This window comes from Schistocerca americana, chromosome X (assembly GCF_021461395.2).
Source record: "Schistocerca americana isolate TAMUIC-IGC-003095 chromosome X, iqSchAmer2.1, whole genome shotgun sequence".
Classification (NCBI taxonomy): domain Eukaryota; kingdom Metazoa; phylum Arthropoda; class Insecta; order Orthoptera; family Acrididae; genus Schistocerca; species Schistocerca americana.
Window position 1 is genome coordinate 249,813,163 of NC_060130.1, and position 25,345 is coordinate 249,838,507.

Here is a 25,345-nt window from a genome sequence, read left to right on the forward strand (position 1 = left end):
CGTCGATCGAAAACCACATACTTCGAATCTCCTCGGACAACCAGCTACGTTTTTCATCTTATCCAGCTAACTAAGCGATTTCGATCTGTCAATACGTTGCGTTTGTTGATGCTATTTCCTCTACCGAGACCACTAAATCCGTCCTTGCACCGCTTACAGTCGTATTTTATTGTAAATTTTTTGAGTTAATACTACATGCAGTGCTACTCGTATATGAACCACTCCATTTCTGACGTTACTTCGTTAGGCAACAAAGGTTCCCCCATGCCCTCCACTGATCGGCGACGTCGGCGTCTAGTCCCTTCTGCGCCACGGCTTCAAAAATAGTCTTTCAAATAAGAAGGGTTTAATTTCCGTCAGGCTACCGTCACTAAGTCTTTCTGTGTATTCCTTAAACAAAATAAATCTGTTCCTGGGTTTACAGAAAACCACAGTTGAGTTTCTTCTCACCCTTTTCCAATCTAAGCTAACGCTCCGTCCTACTGAAATTAACGTCATTCTAACTCTTAACATCACTTTCTTCCATCCTTTCTTGCCCCTTCCTCTCCAGCCCCTTTAGGCATTCTTGAATGTTTCGTCCTTTTCCAGTAAAGTCAATCGCATTCTCTCGCTAGGAAGCAAAGAAAATAGGCTCTCGTTTTGGAAAACTCGTCACTTGATAAGTGTCTGTAAAACTGCTCCCATCTACACTGCTGAATAAAAATGGTGTCTAAAGGTGCTTATAAAACTCTCGTCTCTCTTGCTTAAGAATTTCTGATTTTCCTTTTAGGCGTGATATTTTCGGAGAAAACACCCTAATGTTACCATGTAGTAATTAAAATGAAAGAAGGAAAAATACTACTTTAATTTGATCCATAATGTACCTAAATCAGATCCGTCTTCTGAGGCGCTTCACATAGTTTACTATTCCTGTAGAGCATCTGTATCGTATTTATTACTGCCATATAATTCATAAAAAAGTCGTTACGCAGAGTAATAATGCATTAGGGCGCGTCTTGGGTTTCGCTAGCTGAGGTGCGCTGACCGCGATGGAACCTTGCCGAGGACGATTGCTGAAGCAGCTGTTTCCGCTTCTCTCATTACGCCTGCCTTTGTTTGCAACAGCGGCAGCAGCAGTGAGAGTTTTCGGCGAAGCTCGGTCCGTTTTCGCCGCCACCGACTTCGGCTCAACTGAAACAAATATAAGGGGCGATCAAAAAGTTTCAGTTTGAGGGCGATGCTGCAGCATATATGCAACGAAGCCCCACTCCGATGCGGGTATATAAGAACCGACATGCAAGGTATTAGTGCGGTGAATGCGGATTAGTTATTACCAAATGCGTCCAAACAGGACCAAAGTGCAGTTATTGTTTTTCCGGCTGCCGAAGGACAAGTACCGGTAGATATCCTTCGGAGAATGAAGGTGTACGGGACAGCATGTGTGCGGAATACCACAGTTGTGGAATGGTGCGCCAAGTTCCATGCTGCTTCGAGATAATGAACGACCCCATATCGCAAATGTCATAACGCAGAAGTTACGCCAACTCGAGTGGGAGGCCCTCGAGCACCCGCCCTATAGTCTTGATCCCTACCCACGCGATTATCGTACCGTCGGTCCGTTAAAAAAGGACTCGAAGAGTCGCCAATTTCTGTTGGAGGAGGCTGCGTAGCAGACAGTTACGACTCTTTCACGCAGCAGGACACGGTGTTTTACCAAAAGGATATCTTCTACCTGGTGCTTCGGTACGATGATTGTATCAACGCTCACATCGATTTTGGCTGATTGGCATACTGACTCATGACTGTATGACCTTCAAACGGAAACTTTTTGATCGCCCTTTATACTTTTGGCGCTTCATGCGTACCACATACACTTCTTCCACTACTATAGCTTTCAGCATAATGATATACTACACTGTATAGACGAACGCTGTGTATCGACAACTATTTGATTCCGCCATTTCGTAATGTACTACGACTTCTAGTCCTTTTAATGCTGCAACGAGGAGCAAGATTTTAATATCTATTCATCCTTCCTTACTAAATTTTTCTGTGATTTCTTTAATTTACTTCGTGCCAACGCTGTCAATGTTCTTCAGTCCATTCACAATGAAACCGCTTCCTGTCAGTTTTCAGGTGGAGTAGAGTTCATTCTCTAGCGATGATAACGTCTGTGAAGATGAAACTGTAAGCTTCCTTTCTTATTTTCGTGTTAAAAGTGGTTTTCCTTACCGCACAAGATAAGTACTCAATTAGACACACAGAGAAAAAAAAGTATTGTTGAAATACTTCAGAGTGGTGACCCCGGATAGAAAGTTCGTCTTGTTTGTTGATGTGAAAGAATATCGCGTCGTTTTGAGGTATGTCAATGAATCGAGGATAATAAGTTCCAGTGTTAGGAATAAGGGAATTAATGTTGTAACAATGCCAGGGTTACACATTTTAACCGACTTCCCTGTGATTTTTAACCCATCAAATTGTCGAGCTGTCTCTAATACGACTCTGTCTCGACGATGACTTCCTGATTTGAGTTTAATTCTGTACACATGAGCTATTTCTTAATAACGCAGATGAACATGCTATCACGTTTTTATGGTGAAACGACATTCTCTTCTTCGCCGAATGAGACCGTGTTTTCGACAATACCTTGTCGAAGCGGTCCATTACCTCATGATAATATTGTCCAGTGACGGCTAAGTTTCGCGATAAATAGCATCCAACTTAATTTTTATCTCGTTACGTGTTTTCTCATCCAACAGCAAAAAACGAATCACTAAACGGTACTGCACTATTGCCAGATCGGTGAAAGTCACTTATCAAAAATGGTTCAAATGGCTCTGAGCACTATGGGACTTAACATCTAAGGTCATCAGTCCCCTAGAACTTAGAACTACTTAAACCTAACTAACCTAAGGACATCACACACATCCATGCCCGAGGGAGGATTCGAATCTGCGACCGTAGCGGTCGCGCGGTTCCAGACTGAAGCGCCTAGAACCGCTTGGGCACACCGGCCGGCAAAGCCACTTATCGTACCTTACTATAGTGACTGCCATAATAGAAACAAACCTATGAATGTCATTCTCGCTTTTGTTTCACCTAACAGATGGCGGCATTTGGTGTTAACACCCACAAGCGTTAGCAACATTTTTCTTCGAAGGCGGGCTGGCCAGAGTGGCCGAGCGGTTCTAGGCACTACAGTCTGGAACTGCGCGACCGCTACGGTCGCAGGTTCGAATCCTGCCTCGGGCATGGATGTGTGTGATGTCCTTAGGTTAGTTAGGTTTAAGTAGTTCTAAGTTCTGGGGGACTGATGACCTCAGAAGTTAAGTCCCATAGTGTTCAGAGCCATTTCTTCGAGGGCGGGTACTTTTATATACTGTCCTTGTACATATATTGCCCAAGTCGCCTCATGTGGCAGCCATCATGAGTTGAAGTCTATAGCAAGTACGATAGAACTATTCAATTCTACAAAGAAATAAGCTTCACAGATAGTGCTAGATCCTAATGAATTATTAACCTGTCGAAGATAAAAAATTAATTTATTTTTTCAGTCACGATTGTTCTAGTTATAAAATTCAGGAGGATAGATGTTGTAGATGTACCGTCTCCCATGATGTGGCGTTACTAAATGCACTGTGTTGTTTCTCCTGCTCCCTTTTAACATAAATGCCACTGGACGCCTGGTATTGAGTTGGATAAACGTCTTATAGTTCTAAATTTAATTTGGCAGCGTATGTTGATGACTGCTTCGTTTAATTGTTGTAGTCACTGGTCATGAGCACGAAATAGCCGTAGGCTAACCGTGCGAAGTACACGGCCCATGGTTGAGTCTTGCGTGCAGTCCTGCCGTCACATACATGACTCACTGTGTGAAGTAATGTCAGATGTCCTCACAACTTCGGAAATTGGAGTAAAGCAACCATCGTGCATCCGATGTAACAGCCGGTACCAAGTACGTTAAGCAACTTTCACTAGCAGATGTAATTCTACGGGCTTACAAGTTTTTCATGGTGCACGCTTTTGCCACGCTTACAGAATACCTTTTCTCCAGTTAGCGTGGAACTGTGGGCACTTACTCCCACATGGTGTTTCCGTAAGAGCGCGCAAAAATGTAACAGGACATAGAGATTGCTCCACTGAACTATTTGAGGTAGGGAACATGGGGTCAGAGAAGCCAGCTTAAGCAGATATGGAAGTAAACTTACATACTGCTTTGTCTAGCATTACTGTTTTCCCGCTTATTTACAACTAACATACGTACAAGTTTACACGTACTGTGCTGTGTTTTCATACGCACAATCTTTATTTTCTGCAAGGAAACAAGGAGGACCAGCCTGATTTCTAGAAAGTCATGATGCGGGTTTTGTTTACTTTACTGTTGTATTTACATTGTCCCATGACAGAACGTGCTGTGAATCAACAATAGATCCATTCACTAGTCAGTGCTATTCAGAGACGTACAGCACAATACGATGGAACTGTTCCGGTACAGTATTTCCTTGTCGCTGAAATGGAACGGCAAGTCCTATTTCATGGCCTGCGAGGTCACCTGACCTGAATCCCCTTGATTATGTCCTATGGTTATATCTAAAGTCACTTGTGTATCAGACCCCAGTTGATTCGGATATGTAATTAGTTGCCAAAATTTTAGCTGCCTGTGATGTGATTCGAAACACACAGGGGATATTTGTCAAGGTGCGTCAGAATCTTGTTCGCCGATGTCATGCTTGCATTGAGGTTAATGGCCGTCGGTTTCGTCACATTTTGTAAGATACAGTAAATTGTAACGAATGTAAATAAAAAAGTACACACAAAGTGATTTAATTCCTATTATCTCCTGAAGCTGGCTTCTCCGACCACAGGTTCCCTGCCTCAAGTTGTTCAGTGGAACATCCTTTATGTCTTGTTGGATTTTTGCACGCTCTTGCGGAAACACCCTGCATAGCTTAACACGCAACGCTTGACAGGGAAGTGAGCCAGATCCATATCGATCCCACGCGATGGATTAACGATCATTCATTTGGTACACGCGAGTACGATGTTTAGACGTTTTCCAAATCCCGGGCTGATTATCCATTTCATTTTCGGAAACAGAACATACATACGTCAAACACAAAAACAGGCATTCACAAATCCGTATCCACTTCAAAATAAACGACAATAATCTACGTTGTACAAAAGCCCGTGACACAAAGACGTCAGGAAAAAAGATCAACTGTGTATCTGTGTGTAATGTTTGGAAAGAGAATGCAGTCAGGTAAGAAGAAATTCAGTTTATTATTGACGGCTGCTGTAGATTCGAATTAGTGGTTATCACTAAGTCGTACGGTGGTATGTACGTTCAAGACTGAAGATAAGCTGATGACATTTGGGTTTTTAAGATTTGGGGGACGGTAGAAATGTGCTTGCGCGGTGTGTGGAAGAAGAACGTGCGAACGCTGTTCGCGCAAGCCAGGAGATGTCGTGCCGCTAATCCGCTTTGGCAAAGGAACTTAGCCAATTTTTGGGCAAGCTGATATGATTTTCGAGCGAGAGAAGTTGGGCGCCGAGCGTTGCGGAAGTAGGATGGAGAGGCGGCAAAGCACGTTACAGCTATAAATTGCAGGCTCGAAGACGGTTTCTGTCGCGGCGCCGAGTTCTGCCTCGCTGGTAAACCAAACTGCACAGTAATTCTGATTTATGGCGTCTCCTTCCATTTTTACACCTCCCGCTTCGCGTCCAAACAGCTGCGAAGCGATGGAAGTATTCATATTGTGTTGTATTATTTTATTGAGTACAAGGAACTCACTCAGTCACATTCGTGATACCAAATGTTAGCGGATTACTCTCTCCTTTTCTTTCTTTACGAAACGCATATAGCGACAGCTTATTTCTCAAGGAGAGAACGGCGTCCTAATAGAGTAAGCACGACAATGTAGCGTCCGTACAAAATTCAGCATAGGTGTGATTTTGAATGAAAGGAACATTTGTCCTCTTACTTTGTCTATGTATTGAGGGATCTTTTTAATTAAACTACTAGTTTCAACTTTAAAAGCCATTTTCGAGTTTACCCATAACTGGCGCCATACCCATGAAAATGTCAGCGAATTCGCACGGTAGGTTACCATTTGTGATGAATTACGAAGTAAAGTGATCGTGATGGTTTTGCAATGGGTGCAGTTAAGGCGGGAAAACAGCTTTTCCCGGCAAGGGTAGCACTCACCATCTGTCAAGATTTTTTCCCACTTTAAGCGCACGGATTGTCTATCAAGCCATCACGTACGGTAACACATTGTGTGAATTCGCTTCGATTTGCATGGGAATGGCACCTAATTCTGGGTAAACATTCCAAAATGACGTAACTTGGTGTATAATTGAGATGCCGTCGTAAGAAACATACAGCCTAAGCAGAAAAATGCCCCCTTCATTTCACTAATTTATTGCTGTGGTGGCCACTACGCGGAAGATGTAGAAGTCACGAGCCCCCATGTACAGCGAAATTTCGTTCGTAGCTTCCGTGGAACATTACGGTGTGCCGACAAGAAAATTATCCGCTCAGAGGAACAAATGCAGAGTCCACAATGATTAATGCTCCTGACGTGTAATAATGTGGCAGCTAGCATCTAAGAAGATTTTTACTGAAAATTTAAACACAGTGACAAGTCGGCGCGGGTTGGAGTTCACATCCGAGAAAGTCGAAACACAACATTCGAGGAGAGAGGGTAGTCTAAGTAGACAACATGTCTCATTTACACTCTTTTTTTTATGTGAACTTTCGTGTACTGCATCCTGTAGTGCCGGTAAAAGACCTGCTTGCAGTGGTTATCCGCGTCAGAACTTACTACACGTGGGGTGTTTGAAGGAACAGTCGCTAAATTCGTCTGGAGTTACAGAAATTCTGTAAATCTTTTACAGGATACCTAGCCCAGCTTCTGGAATACAAATTCAGTGCCTAAAACAATGTTCCAGTTCCGTTGTTCTGCTAAAGTCATCGTTTCCATTCATCTAAGAATTCCCGCATCAGAGCTCATTCTCTCTACGCCAAACACTGATGTCTGAGTTTCCATTTGTAATTTTCTGTTTAGATTCGTCGTAAGCGTGTTACGTTTTTTGGCATTAGCACGTCGCAGAGAAGAATAAGATTATAATAATAGACCATTTAGTCTCATTTTTTCTGCTTAGATGGACCAGGACTATTTAAGGAAATCAAGGTTACACCAGTTCTAGAAACTACGATGGTTTCATTTGTTTTCTTCCTAGCTCGCAATGTTTGCAGTATAATAATAAAAGAAAATAAGGAGTATACTTGTTTCTATACTAACATGTCACATGATTATCTTACATCACTTAATACAAAACAGCTGCTGAATGCTTGTGCTGTGTTCAGATACGCAGGATATGAAACGAAGTTGAGTGATTAGTCTTCTCACCAGTTGTTGCATTTCACAGTAGTTCTTGACTTACAGAGCTGCATTATTGATAACTTCTACATTTTTTATTTTTTCAGTGCCTTCAGTATTTTGAATGCTTACTATATGTTTGAACGCAGTAACTTGATTGTGTTCTTTTTTTTTTTTTTTATACGATTGTTCTGTTTTTAATACACGTCTAATTGCCGTGTGTGCGTGGGACATACGTGTGAACGTTCTCTTGTACTTTTCTAATTATTTTTAGAGGTAACAATATATGCATTTTATCACTGTATTTATCTCATTTTCTGTCTCAAAATATTTTTTTTAATTTTTCGCAGTTTTTGAATATTTTTGATGTTAATTGTTGCTTTTGTTTTACTTTGTGACGAGCGTTTCTGTTGTCTGCAGCTCTGTGCGATTCACTGTGTTCGCCAATCTTGTACCACCTTCGGACGTATCTGAAAGGTAACCAGTAACCAACGTAACGTCTGTGTTCTTTTTTCACATTACCTTGTTCTGAGATCACCTCCTTTGTGCTCCCACTGGCCACCGTGAGCTCCTGGCGTTGTTCTCAAGTAGGGGCTTCCACTGTAACTAATCCGCAAGCTGTGTGGCTCTGCGCTATAGCTAAGTGTGCTTCGTGACGACTCAATAGCTCTGCGGCAGACAAAAAGTTGTGCATACGCTCTAGTTATCGCGTAACAGCTGTACCGTTCAGGTCCCGTCTTTTGAAGTTATATTTTAATTGCTGGATCTGCGGTTCTTCGTTTAATTCGCCGCAAGTTGGTAAGCTCACTGTAAATTCAGCGAGAAGTGTTAACATCTGAAAAGTGTTATCACAAAAGTCAGAAAATTACTGCATCGCCATTGTGCTCCTATGGGCTGTGCTGTGGAATGGAGGAAAACAGATACATTGGTTGGTAGGCATATGGGTAACTGGATACGTCAGAGTTAGGCGTGTCGTCAATAGCAAAGCCATTAAGTACAGAATATTAGCCTATTAGAGAATAGGCGCAAAAATAGGGCATGGCCTCGCTGAAGGAGTATTCGCAGCATTTTGCTGACGTGGCTTAGGGAAAGTACAGCAGAAGCAAGACAGCGCGCACGAACGGGGAATACAAGTACAGTGCAATTACCACTGCACTACAGTGTGTGATCACTGAATCATTGCCAACTATATAATACCGTGTAGCTCCAATAGGGTGAAAATTCATCATTACAGGGTTTTAATGGGAATCTTGTTTCTTGACCAACAGTACTACGTGCAATGTGACCTTTTGTCAGTTGGATTGTGGGACGTACTGAGCGAACAGAAGTGTCACGAATGCTCAGTAGGACACGAAACTGATTAGTTTGTGAAACACTGAAAATTATGAAAGAAAGAGTTATTTTCTTTGAATTGACGCTAGAGATTCAAGTTGTACTTACGCAAACATGTTACACACCTTACCAGCGTCCCCTTTGTACATCAAGCACAGTAGATCTAATTCTCATGCTAAAACACTTACGCCCAGACGAGGAATGAACGAACCCATACTGATCATGATAGCTGAACGTTTTCGTGTCTAAATTAGCAAAATCTTTATACGATGAGTATCGAATATGCTGATGAAGCAGTATGGCATTTGGTGGAGACAGAGAGCGTTGTTGAAACAGTTGACTTGCGAGTGTGCATTACATGATGGAGATTGTATAATATTGAGCACTGATATGTTGGATCGCCAGATGTTACAAAGTGATGTGGCTGGCAGCGTGTACCTGTTGCCAAAGTAGACGCGATTGCCACGGCTTTGAAGGTTTCTGTCGCCTCCACGGCTGTCCCCGCAGTTCGTCTTTTCGTCGTGTTCACAGCAGCCTCCATACTCCATAGAATGTAACTACTGCAGCTCTCTAACACTTTTTTGCAGTGTTGAGGCACCGTACCCGCAGGATTTCATCGTCATGCCAGAACATTAATTACCAGATGCCTTTCTTGTTTTATCGCTGTGCATTACAAAGTTTTGCGATGAAAGAAGGACGGAAATTTAGGAGTTTAATGAACACCGTATCGATGGACTCCAGAGAACCAGAAACATCTAGGACTTTCACTACGATGAGGAAGGAAATGGGCCATTGCCTTCTCCAACGGATCAGCCGAACTTTGAAATGAATGTATTTCGAGACGTATCAGTAAATCTAAATGTGGATTGCCAGACGAAGATTGTATTCCTCGAGTTGATCGATTAGCGATGTGGTCGTAATCCAGTGATCACTCTTTGTAAACCATATTTATTTTTAAATAGCCGTTAAATAATAAGTATACTCAATTGAAAAGAAATTTCCTGCCAGTGCATACAAGCACAAGAGTAGGATCGAATTCATGGTGTTTCAGTCGTGTCGTGCCAAAATTAAATTTTTACGTGACACCTGTCCGCATTCATTGCTTTAAGACAGACGGTAAAGTTGAAAGCGTTTGAAAAAAATTCCTCAGATTTCTATTCAAATTCGAAGAGACGATAATTCGAGCATCACAGGAAACTTATTTTTGGAGGGGCGTCGTGTTGTTGTTAACATGTGGGTCATTGTTTCCGTGTGTCGTGAACTACCAAAATCCTTGTATCAGTGATAGTGTATAGTTAACCTAGGAGACTGAGGTGGCCAGGTTCATCACTACCACGTGCATTTTAACAGACACAGACCTTCTACCCGAGATTCATTTCAGCAGCACAATTTCCAGCACATAACGTTTTCACCACGTAGCGTAGTCGAACTACTTTCCTTGTTTTGAGGGGTTGGGTTTGTGATAATTAATATAATAAATTTGTAAATATTAATCGTCGAACTTCTCTGCCGATATTAGAAACGTAGCAAGGATACTATGCTGAAACAATGTCTAAAGAATAGCAATTTAGCAGGTAAAAAGGTGAATGACAACACTAGTACTGCGTTAAAAACAATACAGGAAACAAGAAATCTGCAGTCCTATAAGCTTCCTACGTTGATATCGCTGTAGCGGAAACTTCGAAACGAAATGACACTTGCTCTGGGTGCTGTCAGTAGTCTAACAAGTAAAAGATTAAAACTGTCTGTCGTTTAATCTACCGTTAATTCTGATAGCATTTAATACTAACAGTTACATTGCTGCACAGCACCCAGTGATTTCATTTCACTATGTAGTCTGCCATTGCAACCACAGATTCTTGTGAAAAAAAAATGCTCACTTTTTATAGCAGGCATACTGGGTACCGTAGACATATTGTCATGGGCGGTGTTGCTAGATCCGTTCGATACACTGATAAAAGTGCATAACAAGGTCATCGGCAACATCTTGGGTAATATGCAGGCGTTACGCTGCTGGCTGTGATCCGGGTGAGGAAAAGACATAAAACGAAATATTTTGAACGCTTCCAACCTGTACCAACGAGAGCCAAGGACAATGCTTTCCACCTCATTATGGCTCCGCTACCGGCAGTATCTTGCTCAGCAGCTAAGACTGTATTTCTGCAATGTACGGGCTCTTTATGTACCATCGTGTGGTAGTCTGAACCACACTGCAGCCTAAGTTCATAGAATTTGAGTGTGAATTGTAGCTGTCGGAAGAGAGATTGCAAGTCCACTTAAGTCACCTCTACGTTAATTGTTATGGAAGCACTGAAGTGGAGAAAAGGGAGGAAATTATTCGAATTCGCCTCTTTGTTAAGATAGAATCTTTGTCCGTTGTATCCTGTATGACACTCAGTCCCACAAACATTCTGCTTTCATTGTTATCGTGTTCTACCTAGGGCCACTCACGTTAGCTGGATTGTAGAATTGATGGATCTGCTTGCAGCCGAGTTAAAAATAGTTGCTGTGTTACACTTGATGAGACTATGTTTGAATTTTGCGTCTGTACGATTACTTAACCGTCAAGATTGATTGTGGCAAGCTTGTATTTTGTCACCGAAATATAGAATTTCAGAAAACAATAAAGTTTATCACTAACAAGTGTGGAGAGCATGTCTGTTATGAAGTGACCTAGAAATATTGGGGAATTACCGCTAAATGAGTCACTGATGTTTACATCAAACTACTACTTTATTCATATACACTGATAAGCCGCCGGCCGCGGTGGTCTAGCGGTCCTAGGCGCTCAGTCCGGAGCCGCGCGACTGCTACGGTCGCAGGTTCGAATCCTGCCTCGGGCATGGATGTGTGTGATGTCCTTAGGTTAGTTAGGTTTAAGTAGCTCTAAGTTCTACGGGACTGATGACCATAGATGTTAAGTCCCATAGTGCTCAGAGCCATTTTTGAACTGATAAGCCAAAACATTATGACCGCTGCCAACCGCGAGGTTGAATGTCACCTGTTGGCGTTGCGGGCGTGTGACGCAGTAGAAAAAGTATGTAAGTGGAGCAGACAAGGACAGGGGATCACCCTGGCGAAGACAAGGGCGACAAGTGGGGAAATCCATTGCAATAAGCAACTTTGACAAAGGGTGGATTGTTACTACGCAGAGCCTTTGAACGGTGAAGCAGATCGAATGTTCGCGTGCTACTGTCGTGAGCGTCTACGAAAAGTGGTAGAGCCGTGAAATTACCACTAGGTGCTAAATGGTTGGACGCCCACGACTCTTCATAGAACGTGGGGTTCGGAGGCTTGTCTGCTCTGTGGAATAGGATATATAGTGATCTATGGCATCTCTGCCGAAAGAGCGCACTGCTGGTGCTGCACGCACAAGTATTTGGGTGCGCACCGTTGATCGCACTTTGTTGAACATGGAGCTCCACAGCAGACCACGTGTTCACATGTTAACGAAACGTCATTGTCAATTACGATTACAGTGGCCACAGGACCATCGAGATTCGACCATCGATCAATTGCTCTTCGGGTGAATCACATTTTTGCTACTCTAGTTCGCTGGTCGTCTCCGCAATCGCCGTCATCGAGGTGAACGGCGGTTCGAGACGTTATCCTGCAGTTGCATAGGACATGTAGTAATCGAAGACACGCTGACAGCTACAAAACGCCTGCATCCTTTCATGCTTAATGCCTTCCCCGACGGCGATGTTATCTTTCTACAGTATAAATGTTTGCGTCTCGGAGCCAGAACCTTGCTACAGTGTTTTGAGAAGCATCATGGTGAACTCACGTTGATGTCCCAGCGACCAAATTCGCCTGATGTAAATCCTATGGAACCCATCTGGGTCTGTGTCGGGTGCCGTCACCGCGTCCAAGAATTACGCTAATCACATGATCTTTGCATGGACATCTAATGCCACATACCTCAACAAACCTATTAAAAAACTGTCCAATCCCTGATACGCAGAATCAATTATGTATTTCGTTCCAAAGACGGACAAACAAGCTATTAAGCAGGTGGTAATAACGTTTTGGCTCACCAGTGTAATGGAATATCTACGATCTTGGGAAATTCTCAGATTACCCATCAGTATCAGTGGTCTCAGCTATTACGAGTATTAATATTTGCATTGCTGCTTTCTAAGACGTTGGCGTAAACGGAGAGGTACAATTGCATTTCAAGCTTGCTGTTTCGTAGAACGAATTGGAGAGATGTAGCATGCAAAATATCTAGAAATTTCTCTCCACTTTTTAGGCGATGGCAAGGAATACTATTCATGACTAACAGGACTGAATGTGTGTATTAACTGAGTAAGCTCTGCTAAGTGCGCCTCTTATTAACAGCATGCGGTGATTTACAGGGATCTGTCTTCTCTTCAAATTTCCTGTGCACCTGGTGTTAATGCAGTCCCTTTCGCTAACGCACTGCAGCTTTTCTGAGTATTTTTTTCCCTTACAAGCACCGAGAAATCAGTGGCAAAATTGACTTAAACTCCCTGAGGCGTGTTGCTGACACTCGCTTAAACTGACATGTGCTGAATTTAGAATATGTGCAATTCCTCTGAGAATTGGGCTGCGTGTTGTAGCTTAACAGTTTACCTTACAGCAGATAATATTTATCCTGTTATATAAGCTGTGTAGTAGCGTAGAGCTATTATGCCACACGAGTGAGGCAAATAAACGCTGAAACCCTTGCCGTAAAGGCTATTAGAAGACAGCACGCGCCAGTCATAGTAGGCTTGCTACAAAGTGTGTTGTGTTTTTTGTTGAACTGTGTGTATACAAGTCTGTTATGTGTCTTTGTACCTTTCCCTTCTTCCCTAGGTCATGGGTATTATGTATGTAAAGAGTAACTAACGAAACTGCACGTGATACATCTATCCAGTGGTGGAAGGTTTGTAGCTGCATTCCTCACATCAGACTGTGTGTTTTGCATTTCGTGTGATTTCCCTTTCCCTGACAGGATCGTAACTCCCCTGTGAGATAAGACATCTCCCTCAGTAGAAACGTAGTGCATATTTAAGTTACTGCTGGGATAACAAGCGGCACAGTTTACATGGTCAAGAACCGCCTGCGCGTGTGAGATAGTGCGGTTCTAGCTCTCTCACAGAGTGACAGTGTTTGCAGTCGTTTGTCTTCGTTCCAGAGTAGGATGTGTCCTAAACGATTTGTAGCAAGATGTGAAGCTTGCTTTGATAGGATATGGTCAAAGAAGATGGCACTCTTAAGTTTGCAGCCCTGTTAAATTCATCTAGGCGAATTAGCATTCCGATGGAAACCATTACTGTGAAACATGAAATATCAAGTAACACGTTTTCATTTTAGACAGCATTTAATCCCAGAAATAGAAATCAAATCCGGCAAGAGTTATTCATTTTAAGTGTACCCGAATAAATGAGACTACAGTCCTTTCAAGCTTTCTCTGTTACTATGCCCGTGGACAAATACCATGGTAGTTGTCGTCCGATCATACCGAAAAAGAACGATTTGTTTTGTCTAACACGGGTTTTATGAATTAATGGAGCAAACACACTGTTTAAATTAGATCCGTACGCTCACGACTGACAGTTTTTGTGCAACTTTGAAGTATAAGTGAATGCTCGTAAATCTATATTAAATAAAATCTCGCCTATAACATTAGTAACTTCTGTCTTATTAGGACTGCTGCATTCAAGTGGAATGTTCCGAAAATACTGTTGCATCCGGAATGCTGATTCACTTACAACTGTCGAGTTAGATTTTAAAGGGAATATGATGTGTATTTTTATACCCGTCAGGTTAGCCAAGAGCGCTAATGTGCTGCTTCCTTTGACTCGGGTAGGCGCGCCGGCCCGGATCGAATCCGCCCGTCGGATTATCGACGAGGGCCGGTGTGCTGGCCAGCCTGGTTGTGATTTTTAGGCGGTTTTCCACATCCCTCTAGGTGAATACCGGGATGGTCCTCACGTCATGCCTCAGTTCCACGACTCTCAGACATTTGACACACATCCGCACTTTTCCATCATTTACACTAGACGCAGACAGATGGGGTACTCTGGCAGGAAGGGCATCTGGCCACCACTTCAAATTAACATGCCACATCCGATTTAACCACGCAAACCCCGCGCGCAATACGGGACAAAGGCGCAAGCAACAGTAATGGTTGAACTGTGTAAGCATTCACTTGAGCACGAACAACTGCTACAATTCCGCATTGCATTGATAATGACTTGACACAGGTCGAAATCTGATCTGCGTTGTGACTATAAATGTCATATTAAAGCAACTTAATTCCACGACTGATTGCTGCTCTATCTAACCCAATATAACCACAGTCGTTGCGTGCACCCACCACATGGAGGGCAACCTGATAATACATAGATAGAATGATGTGTATTTTTACGTACTTTTGCGTTAACTTGCAAAATCCTGTTAGTAAATTGATTCAGAATCTTTCATTACCTCGAAGTATTTCACATGTACGCTTTCCATGTGACGCTTCAGACAAGTCCATGTGCCCGAGGCGGAAGGGGTAGAGGGTGGAGGGTGCCGGCGACAGAGTACGAGATGTAAGTTCTTCGTGATCAGTTATATTAAAGGGTCAAGAAACAAATCACGTAAAAGCGTTAGAAAACTTGCAAATCTTTATCGGCATTCTAAGATACGGAGCAGCTACTGTCAGTTGCACTACTGCGTGCTTAGTGTTACACGTGGTTATATTACGCTTCCGAATCGACGAATATTTATCCCTATCACTGAAGGAAGAAAATCGTTCAGGAAAGAACACCGTTAGTGTTCAGTATACAATGAAAGCGTTTCTTGGCCATACTTTCTGCTGTCGTTTGATGAACAGCTCTTATTTTACTATCATTTTTTGATATTAGCCCTAGGTTTTTAATTGTGACGTGCATAATATCGCATATTTGAGACGCACTTTCACAATCACGGTAGCTCGTGCTAGTGTTACGTGTAAAATGCTGTTATCGTATGCTACATCAAAATGAATAGTGTGGATGCGTAACAGGAAATGTTTGTCGACAGTGACGAAGCTGCGGGAGCACTGGGACGAGACTAATGCCAAGGTGATGCAGCGGAAGTCTCAGCTGGACGCGATGCTGTCGGACAGTCAGCGCTACGAGGGCAAGCGCCTCGAGGTGGAGGCGTGGCTGACGCGCATGGAGACGCGGCTCGAGCGCATGGCCGCCGTCGGCCACACGGCAGACGTGCTCGAGGCGCAGCTGCGCGAGCAGAAGGTACGTTCTTCTGCAACCTGCTCACACCTCTCCTCACACTTGCCTCCATTATCCCACTGATGGTTCCTTAGTGGCTCAGGATGCCTACTCTCTTAGTCAAGTTATGCCATACATTTCTTTTATGCCCAGTTCCATTCAGTATCTCATAATCTGCAGCATTCTCGAATAGCACTCACATTTCAAAAGCGTCTATTCTGTTTTTATGGGAACTGCTGGTTGATCACATTTCACCCTTTGATTGTCTGTGTGATCTCTGCCTACCTTTCTATGGCTGATGAGTATTTTATCGTCTCATGTTGCGCTTGTCGGACAGAAAACTCACGTTTATTGTAATAGAATGGTATAAGATAATTTATTGAAAATAGTCTCCTTCGGCAGCTACAACCTTCCCCCAACTATTGGTCTACCAAATGCATCCCTTTATAAAAACAGCTCAGTTTCTCATGAGCTGATCTACTCATGGAGCCAGTTTTCAAGACCGTTTAAAGATGTGGTGTTCAGGAAGACCATGCTGCATGGACCGAAACAAATGCTACACTGAAGCGCCAAAGAAACTGATACAGGCATGAGTATTCAGATACAGAGATAGGTAAACAGGCAGAATACGGCGCTGTCGTCGGCAGCGCCTATGTAAGACAAGTCTCTGGCGTAGTTGATATATCGGTTACTGTTGCTACAATGGCAGGTTATCAAGATTTAAGTGAGTTTGAACGTGGTGTTATAATCGGCGCATGATCAGTGGGACGCAGCAGCTCCGAGGCAGCGATGAAATGGGAATTTTCCCGTACGACCGTACCACTAGTGTACCGTGAATATCAGGAATCCAGTAAAACATCAAATATCCGACATCGCTGCGGCCGGAAAAAGATCCTGCCAGAACGGGACCAACGACGACTGAAGACAATCGTTCAACGTGACAGAAGTGCAACCCTTCCGCAAATTACTGTAGATTTCAGTGCTGGGCCATCAACAACTGTCATCGTGCGAGCCATTCAGCGAAACGTCATCGATATGGGCTTTTGGAGCCGAAGGCCCTCTCGTGTACCCTTGATGACTACACGACACAAAGCTTTACGCCTCTCCTGGACCCGTCAACACCGACATTGGATTGTTGATGACTGGAAACATGTTGCCTGGACGGACGAGTCTTGTTTCAAATTGTATCGAGTGGATGGACGTGTACGGGTATGGAGACAACCTCATGAATCCATGGACCCTACATGTCAGCAGAGGTCAGTTCAAGCTGATGGAGGCTCTGTAATACTGTGGGGCGTGTGCAATTGGAGTGATATGGGACCCCTGATACGTCTAGGTATGACTCTGACAGGTTACATGTACGCAAGCATCCTGTCTGATGACCTGCATTCATTCATGTCCATCGTGCATTCCAATGGACTTGGGCAATTCCAGCAGGACAATGCGACACCCCACACGTTCAGAATTGCTTCAGAGTGGCTTCAGGAACACTCTTCTGAGTTTAAACACTTCCGCTGGCCACCAAACGCCACAGACATGAACATTATTGAGCATATCTTGGATGCCATGCAACGTCCTGCTCAGAAGAGATGTCAACACCCGTGTACTCTTACGAGTTTATGGACAGCCATGCAGGATTCGTGGAGTCACTTCCCTCCAACACTACTTCAGACATTAATCGAGTCCATGCCGCGTCGTGTTGCGGCACTTCTGCCTGTTCGCCGGGGCCCTACGCGATATTAGGCAAGTGTACCAGTTTCTTTGGCTCTTTGTTGTAATAGGCGAACATTGCTGGGCGACAGTTGAGGGTGTAATACATCCTATCGAAGTCCCTTAAAGGATTCCTTCACTTGATATGCAGTGTGTGGTTGGGCGTTATCATGAATCAGATTGTCATGTCTCTGAGTATATTGTGGACGTCCTTCTTTTAAGTACGCAATTCGAATTGATTAACTGCGCTTCGTATAATTCAGTCTTCACCGTTAGACTTGGTTGCAGCAGCTCATAGTACGCCACATCGACCAGACGCAATCACCTTAACCTAGTTGTCTTTGAATTGTCGAAATCTATCTCTTTACGTTGTTTTCGATACAACATGCTCTCCATACACTTCCACTAGCAAACGATGACTTTCCGCAGCAGAATTCTTGAGACGAAAAGCAGTAGAGCACACTTCCCGTAAATGCTGTTTTGTAGTTACAAGACCCGGCATATTCAGTGTACTGTACAGGTATGTTCTTTTCACTTCTCTCGAAAGTCATTCCCAGATCTGAAACTTTAAAGTTTCTGCTGTTAAACAGATCTCGCGTAGCCGTCCGCTATGCTGCACTCGTACAGCTTCTGCCTTCCCTTCGTCAACAGTGAGAACTGATTCAAGCTCCAACAACTGACCGCACCTCACTGCCTCTTTCGTAATTCGTTCCGTCTTCTTTACTGCAAGAATGCCTTGTAAATGTTCTGCCTGCTTGCCCAGTTTAATACAATTTTATTTTACTGGTCACATACTGACACCAAGTTCTTCATTTGAGATTTCATTCATATGTGGTTGGTCAATAAGATTTTAATTCTCACACCATAGCCATTAAATACCCCGTGTATCCTCCTCCTTGTCTTAACGCTTCCTTCATTTTTTGCGTTGAGGACGAACTTGTATCTCGAAATCTTTGTTTATCATGTTGGGATATGACTCAGCCTTGCTTTCTTGCGCTGTCAGTGCTTGTGTATCCGACAGCAGAATATTCATTTTGGTAACGCTTTGCCCTTAACTAAAGGCCGTTCTACGAGGGTGTTAACTGTGGCTGATACTGTTGCCCCACACTGTGATGTATACCGTCTATTTCAAATTATCGTTTAATTCAGTGGTAGTGAAAAGTAAAATGATTCTTAGTAAACACGACAAGTGGCTTTATGGTGAACGAGGCGGTCGAAGGCGCAGCTTGACCCACGGTACACCTTCGGGTAAAGGAGAAAATGAATCAGTAACATCCATTTCCTTGGAGAGCCAATCAAAAAGTTAATACTGAATTCCCCGCTCAAAAGTGAGCTCTGCATGTTGTTTCCAGTTCATAGTGTGAGTTTATGAAATGCCATAATTCGTCATCACATTATTAGTTAATCCAATATTATAAGCAAATAAGCGGATATGTAAGTACTCTTCATTTCATGGTCCGCCAAGACATTAAGACGTTTTGTGGCTTCATCTACGAAGTGAAGAGATTAGTCTGATTTCAGTTGTGATAGTTAGTTACCGCGCTTCAGTCTTCTACAAAACGCTTCGGTTAAAATGTGAGCACGGTTTCTTTGTTGATGCATTAATTTCTTAACGAGGAAGTTTAGTTTAATAAACGCAGTTAAAACGAATAGTTTAAGACGTAATTGTAGTTCTTGTCTAAGATAAAACATGCAGAACTAAAAACAGACGTTGAACACCCTTTTCTACTATGTAGCGTCGTAGAGGTGGAACAGATATGAATTTATGACTTGGAGATTTTTCTGTTTCGTTTGTCACGTCACTTCGACGCTTGTGTCCAGTCCTAGCGAAGAAGTACGTGACGTCGCTATTGCCGCCGTCGTTGGGGTGCGACATTTAACTTCGACGTTTTGAATATTTCTCGGGTATATAGTCAGCGCCAATGTCTGAAGATTGCTTCTTCTGGACGATGTCACTCGGCTAAATACCTGAGGAATATTCCAAATTTTCCTACGCTGTGAAAACCTAAAATCACATACCTTCGATGTGTCGTACATATGTGATTCAGACTTCTGGATGGACTTGGCCTTGTTTAACCTTTTGCAACAAAAAAAAAAAAAGTTACATGGTGAACAGTTTCTCTCAAGAAATGAGAAATACTAATCAGGAGCCGATAGAGTCACAAGGATATAGGATTTATAAGGGAATACCAGGGAAAAGAGTCATGAAACAGTGTCCACAATTTGGAACAGGATTCGTGGTGAGTCTGAAAATAATAGAGTCCATAATAGAATTTAAAGCACAATCTCCCAGGCTCTCAACATTAACTCTAAAAGCTGCAAATAAAATGTACACAATAATAAATGCCCATGCCCCGACAAATGATAAAAATAATAAAAAAGAAAACAGAGAAGAGGTAGAAAAATTTTGGGAGCTCTTAGATCAAACGACGAATAACATTAATAAAAATCACATCAAAATTTTAATTGGAGACTTCAATGCCCAGCTAGGAAGGGAAAAGAGATATAGAGACATAATAGGGAAATGGACAGCACAAAGAAGAACAAACAAAAATGGCATAAGACTAGTGGAATTTTGCAGAAACCATCTCAAAGTCGACGTATTTTAAGAGAAGACCAAGTAAACTAAAAACTTGGAAACATCCAGACTGGAAAAAAGGAGAATGGCAACTGGACCATGTCTGCATGGATAAGAATTACCACAAGGAAATTTACAATGTGAAAGTACTGAGAGGGACAGATACCGGATCAGATCATTACATGATAAAAATTAAAATTAAATTAACCCCATTAGCAAAGAAAAAATCCCACCAAAAGAAGAAGAGAACCTATGACCCTCATAAACTGATACAAAATGAGGATTATGAAGCACAAACCAGGGATATAAAAATAACAGATGATCTGGAAGAAATAATTCCCAAATTGAAACAAATATCTGAACAAGTTGCCCCTATAAATCCAAGGAAAAAACACCAGTGGTGGAACGATGAATGTGATGAAGCAGTGTTGGGTCGACACCAAGCCTGGTTAAGGCATCAAAATGAAAAAACAGAAAAATCATATTTGGAACTCACAAAACAAAGGAAGACAGCACAAAAAATAATAAGGAGAGTTAAACGTCAGTACCAAAAAGATATACTTCTAATGATAGAAACAAATAGTGAAAAAACAAACTCAAGAGACTATTACAAAATATTTGGCAGACAATTACAAAGATATGATCCTCCAACATTAATGTTAAAAGATAAAGATAATAACCTAGCCCATAGCAATAGTAAAAATACAGAAATTCTAGCAGAAACATTTAACAAGTTACTAAATTGTGAAGATCCCCCAGAACTTCTTCAGATAAACACAGAAACCCCAATTAAAACACCAGCAGAAAATATAAATCCACCTACAATTAATGAGGTCTACAGAGCTTTGAAAGAACTACTACAAAGCAAGTGGAGAAGATCAAACGTTTGCTGAACTTTGGAAATATGCAGCAGAACCAGTAAAGATACCATTACACCAATGGATAGTAAAAATCTGGAATGAAGAGAAATTACCAGAAAATTGGACTACTGCTATAATACATCCATTACATAAGAAAGGAGAAAAATCAAATCCAGACAACTATAGAGGAATTTCCCTTTTGGACTGCACGTATAAGATCATGTCAAGAATACTATACAACCGCTGTAAAGATCAACTAGAACTGGAACTGGGAGAATATCAAGGAGGATTTAGATCCTGGAGAAGCTGCCCAGAACAGATAATCACCTTGAAGTTAGTTATGGATGTCTACAAAAGAAGGCAAAAACAACTAGTCATAACCTTTGTAGATTTCAAAAAGGCGTATGATTGCATCCATAGATCTTCAATGATGAAAATATTAAGGAATTTTGGACTTCATCCTAAATTAATAAAAATGATACAGTTAACCTTAACAAACACCAAATCCAAAGTAAAATTTAGAGGAGAAATATCTGAACCATTTACGATTATAACAGGGTTGAGAGAGGGAGATTATTTATCACCATTGCTATTCAGTTGTGCTCTTGAATATGTAATGAGAGAATGGTACAAGGAAAATCCTATGAATATTAAAATTGGAACTAAGAAAGATAAAATAAACCTAAATTGCTTGGGATTTGCTGATGACCTAGCATTACTAGCTAATAATATTCAGGAAGCCACGAAACAAATAACAAGCTTACAAAATATAGCACAAAAATTAGGACTCCAGATATCATTTGAAAAGACTGAAATAATGGTAACGGATCCACTTGTAATAGATCACATCACAGTGAACAATAGGGAAATTAAAATAGTGAAACAATTTAAATACCTGGGTGAAATTATAACACATAAATTGGACGAGAAACCTGCATGGCGAGCAAGAACTAATAAAATGATAAAAGCTCAAAAACTAACATGGTCTACGTACAATAAAAAATGTCTATCAATTAAAACAAAATTAAAACATTACAAGACGGTGGTTCAACCAGAGGTTACATACGGAAGTGAAACTCTTTTTAAAGTCACCCAGAAAAACAGAATTGACAAAATTTTAAAAGTAGAGAGAAGAATTGCTAGAACATGCATAAATAAGAAATATCAAAAAGCTGGGCAATGGCGGATAGTTCCAAATGAAGTGGTATACAGAGAACTGGAGCCCATCACCGATACTATACGAAAGAAAAGGATCTCTTTTTGTGGTCACATTCTGAGGACACCAGAAACCAGATTATCAAGGAAAATTATTGAGAAACTCTGGAATTTGAAACAACAAGGATTGCGGCTTAAGGAAATAAGAGAGGATATGGAAGAACTGGAAATAACTCTGGATGATTTGCAGAACAAAACGCCAAATTTAAAGAAGTTGAGGGACACAGAAATAAGATTTAAACCAAAAATTGACAAACGACATACAATGAAAAGGGTATTTACAGATGAGGAACGACGAAAAGCATCGGAACGAATGAAGAGATACTGGGCCACTCGGAAGGGGAAAATACCAAAGAAGAGGACCAGAAATGATTGACTGAAGTGGTCCAATGAGGCCGTAAAAGCAGAAGAAGAAGAAGAAGAAGAAGAAGAACAGTTTCTCTCAGGGGATTATTCCATGACTGTCTCATCCGCAGGATGAAAGTTCATAATCGTATCATATCTATGACATACCAAGAGATGAGTTATTGAAATTGGACAGTCTGGTTTTCAGAGGCACTCAAAACTATTTTCCGCTTAAATTTAATTATTCTTTTACGATTTCTTTACTGTCTTTCAAACTCTGTGGTTAGAGTGGGTGCTTTTCAAAATTCATGGACAGTCCAACCTACCTGCTAATAATAAGAGTACCAGTAACAATGCTTTTAAGTAATACGCTTTATATGTTATAGTACTTTCCTCCTGAAAGGCAAAGGGTGTATCTGTAAATAAATTGCATGGAAAATAATTTTATAAATGCGTTGCCTATGAATTAAATAAAACATTTATGTTGCTTATAGACTGTAGTTGCCCTAACATGTGGTTTAGCCAGTGTTCAGTAAGCATTCGAAATTCATGGATTATCCAATGAACAAAACTTTATGGGAAATTCAATTTCGTGACAAGTACCGAAAAATCTCTAATTTACAACCTGAATATGACGAATTCATGTTGTCATCGAGCAACATGCTGTCAGTTTGTAATCCATGTGAGTCATTTGTTTCTAGATATTTTTAACAATAAACCCATATCTTCCTTTCCCTCAGAACATTTCTCACGATTTGGTCGCATACACGACAAAAAGTCGTGTAAGCTCTTCTTTTTTCGCACAATTTGTTCCCCTCGTCCTTTCCAGTCTCTTAATAGGCTACATCAATTTCGACTGCAAAAAAAAAAAAAAAAAAAAAAAAAAAAAAAAAAAAAAAAAACAACACAATTTTCCGTAATCATTCTTAGCGGCTGCAGTTTCCCGATAAATAAAGTATTCATAACGCACGTACATCATGTTTGAAGTCGCTGCAAGAAAATATCCACGATAATCAGTTTCTGTCATAAAAATCAATATTATACATATCTACTCGGAGAAGCGTATCAGCACCACGTAAGGCCTTCTGAATAAAGCCTGCCAATTCGAAAACTCCCTCTTGTTTTCTTTTTAAATATTGTCACAGGACATTCATACTTACACCGTATTATCGTGCTGACTTTTTTGACATGTGAGGAATGCGAAAGCCACTCTGTTCTCGTTTCTCAAGGTTGGAGATTAAATAAAATTAACATTCTGTAGTTTGCACGGCAGTGCTAATGCGTGGTCGTGTAGGCCACGGCAGAGTACGGCGTTGCGGACTACAACATGGCTCCAGAATAAGCAAGTGTCTTGTTTTCTTTTCTGGGCTGGCATCAGAGAAAGGACGCGCTGTCTTTCTGTTATAGCTCGCTCTGTTGATACAATCCTACACTATACCACCACGTTCACGCTGTGTGTACGAAGCCTTGCAGAAAAATCAAGGTCTCCATCTCGAAAAACTATTCTGATGTGACTGGCTGTCTTGACACGGAGCTACGTACGGATCTTACGCAGACAACGTCGCAGAGAGGAATGCCGTATGTTTTTCTCTTCGGTTCGTTTCCGATATACTGCCGTATTATATGACGCCACGCGTTCTAATCAAAGAGTGAGTGTCTATTGTTGGCAGTGTTAATGTGACTCTGTGTCGAAATAGCAGTCTTGTATCTCGTAACTCATATCTGTTAAGGTTGTTCAAATGGTTCAAATGGCTCTGAGCACTATGGGACTTAACTGCTGAGGTCATCAGTCCCCTAGAACTTAGAACTACTTAAACCTAACTAACCTACGAACATCACACAGATCCATGCCCGAGGCAGGATTCGAACCTGCGACCGTAGCGGTCGCGCGGTTCCAGACTGTAGCGCCTAGAACCGCTCGGCCACTTCGGCCGGCGTGAAGGTTGTTAACATAATAATCATTCATCGAATTATATAGTGACTAACGCACAACAAGGCATCAGATTGTGGACGGCGGTAAGTTTTCGATTTCCAGTAAGGATTTAATACCGAGTAATTTTTTCTGTCGTATTTCTGTACTGTGTCTTGTTTCTTCATGTGCGAGTTGTTGGTACTCCACTTGATCCTTAGAAATATGATATAATGTAAGCTTACGTATACAAGTAACTCTCATAATAATAAAAATAATAATAATGGAAAATAAAATAAAATTAAGTTGAAGAGAACACATACACACATCAAAAAACGTTTTGCATCAGCCAGGTTCCCAGAACTCCTGAAGATAGACGTTGACTGTGGCTATTGTATCACAGTCCCTTTCACTATTCAGAAGTATCACTAAACCCACCCAAAGATGTAAACAACCGTGCATGAGCAGCGCCTATGAGATGGAGAGGGTTCGTCATCCGATCAGTTCCAGTCATTCCACCAGAAAGGAGGTACACGGCTCGTGTTATCTGTAGTTCAACCATGCCTAGACTGTCAGTACCGCGGTTCGATCGCGTCCGCATTGTTACTTTGTGCCAGGAAGGGCTCTCAACAAGGGAAGTGTCCAGGCGTCTCGGAGTGAACCAAAGCGATGTGGTTCGGACATGGAGGAGATACAGAGAGACAGGAACTGTCGATGATATGCCTCACTCAGGCCGCCCAAGGGCTACTACTGGAGTGGATGACCGCTACCTACGGATTATGGCTCGAAGGAACACTGACAGCAACGCCACCATGTTGAATAATGATTTT

The 25,345-nt window shown here is 41.8% G+C and overlaps 1 protein-coding gene across 1 annotated transcript in view; it reads left to right on the forward strand.

Moving 5' to 3' along the window:
- The window catches only part of LOC124555943 (dystrophin-like), a 1,045,948-nt gene that overhangs the window by 1,015,323 nt on the left and 5,280 nt on the right, over window positions 1-25,345 (forward strand). The window contains exon 51 of the mRNA XM_047129993.1: window positions 15,711-15,922. Coding sequence (XP_046985949.1) covers window positions 15,711-15,922 — 212 coding nt within the window. The remainder of the gene's footprint in view (window positions 1-15,710; window positions 15,923-25,345) is intronic.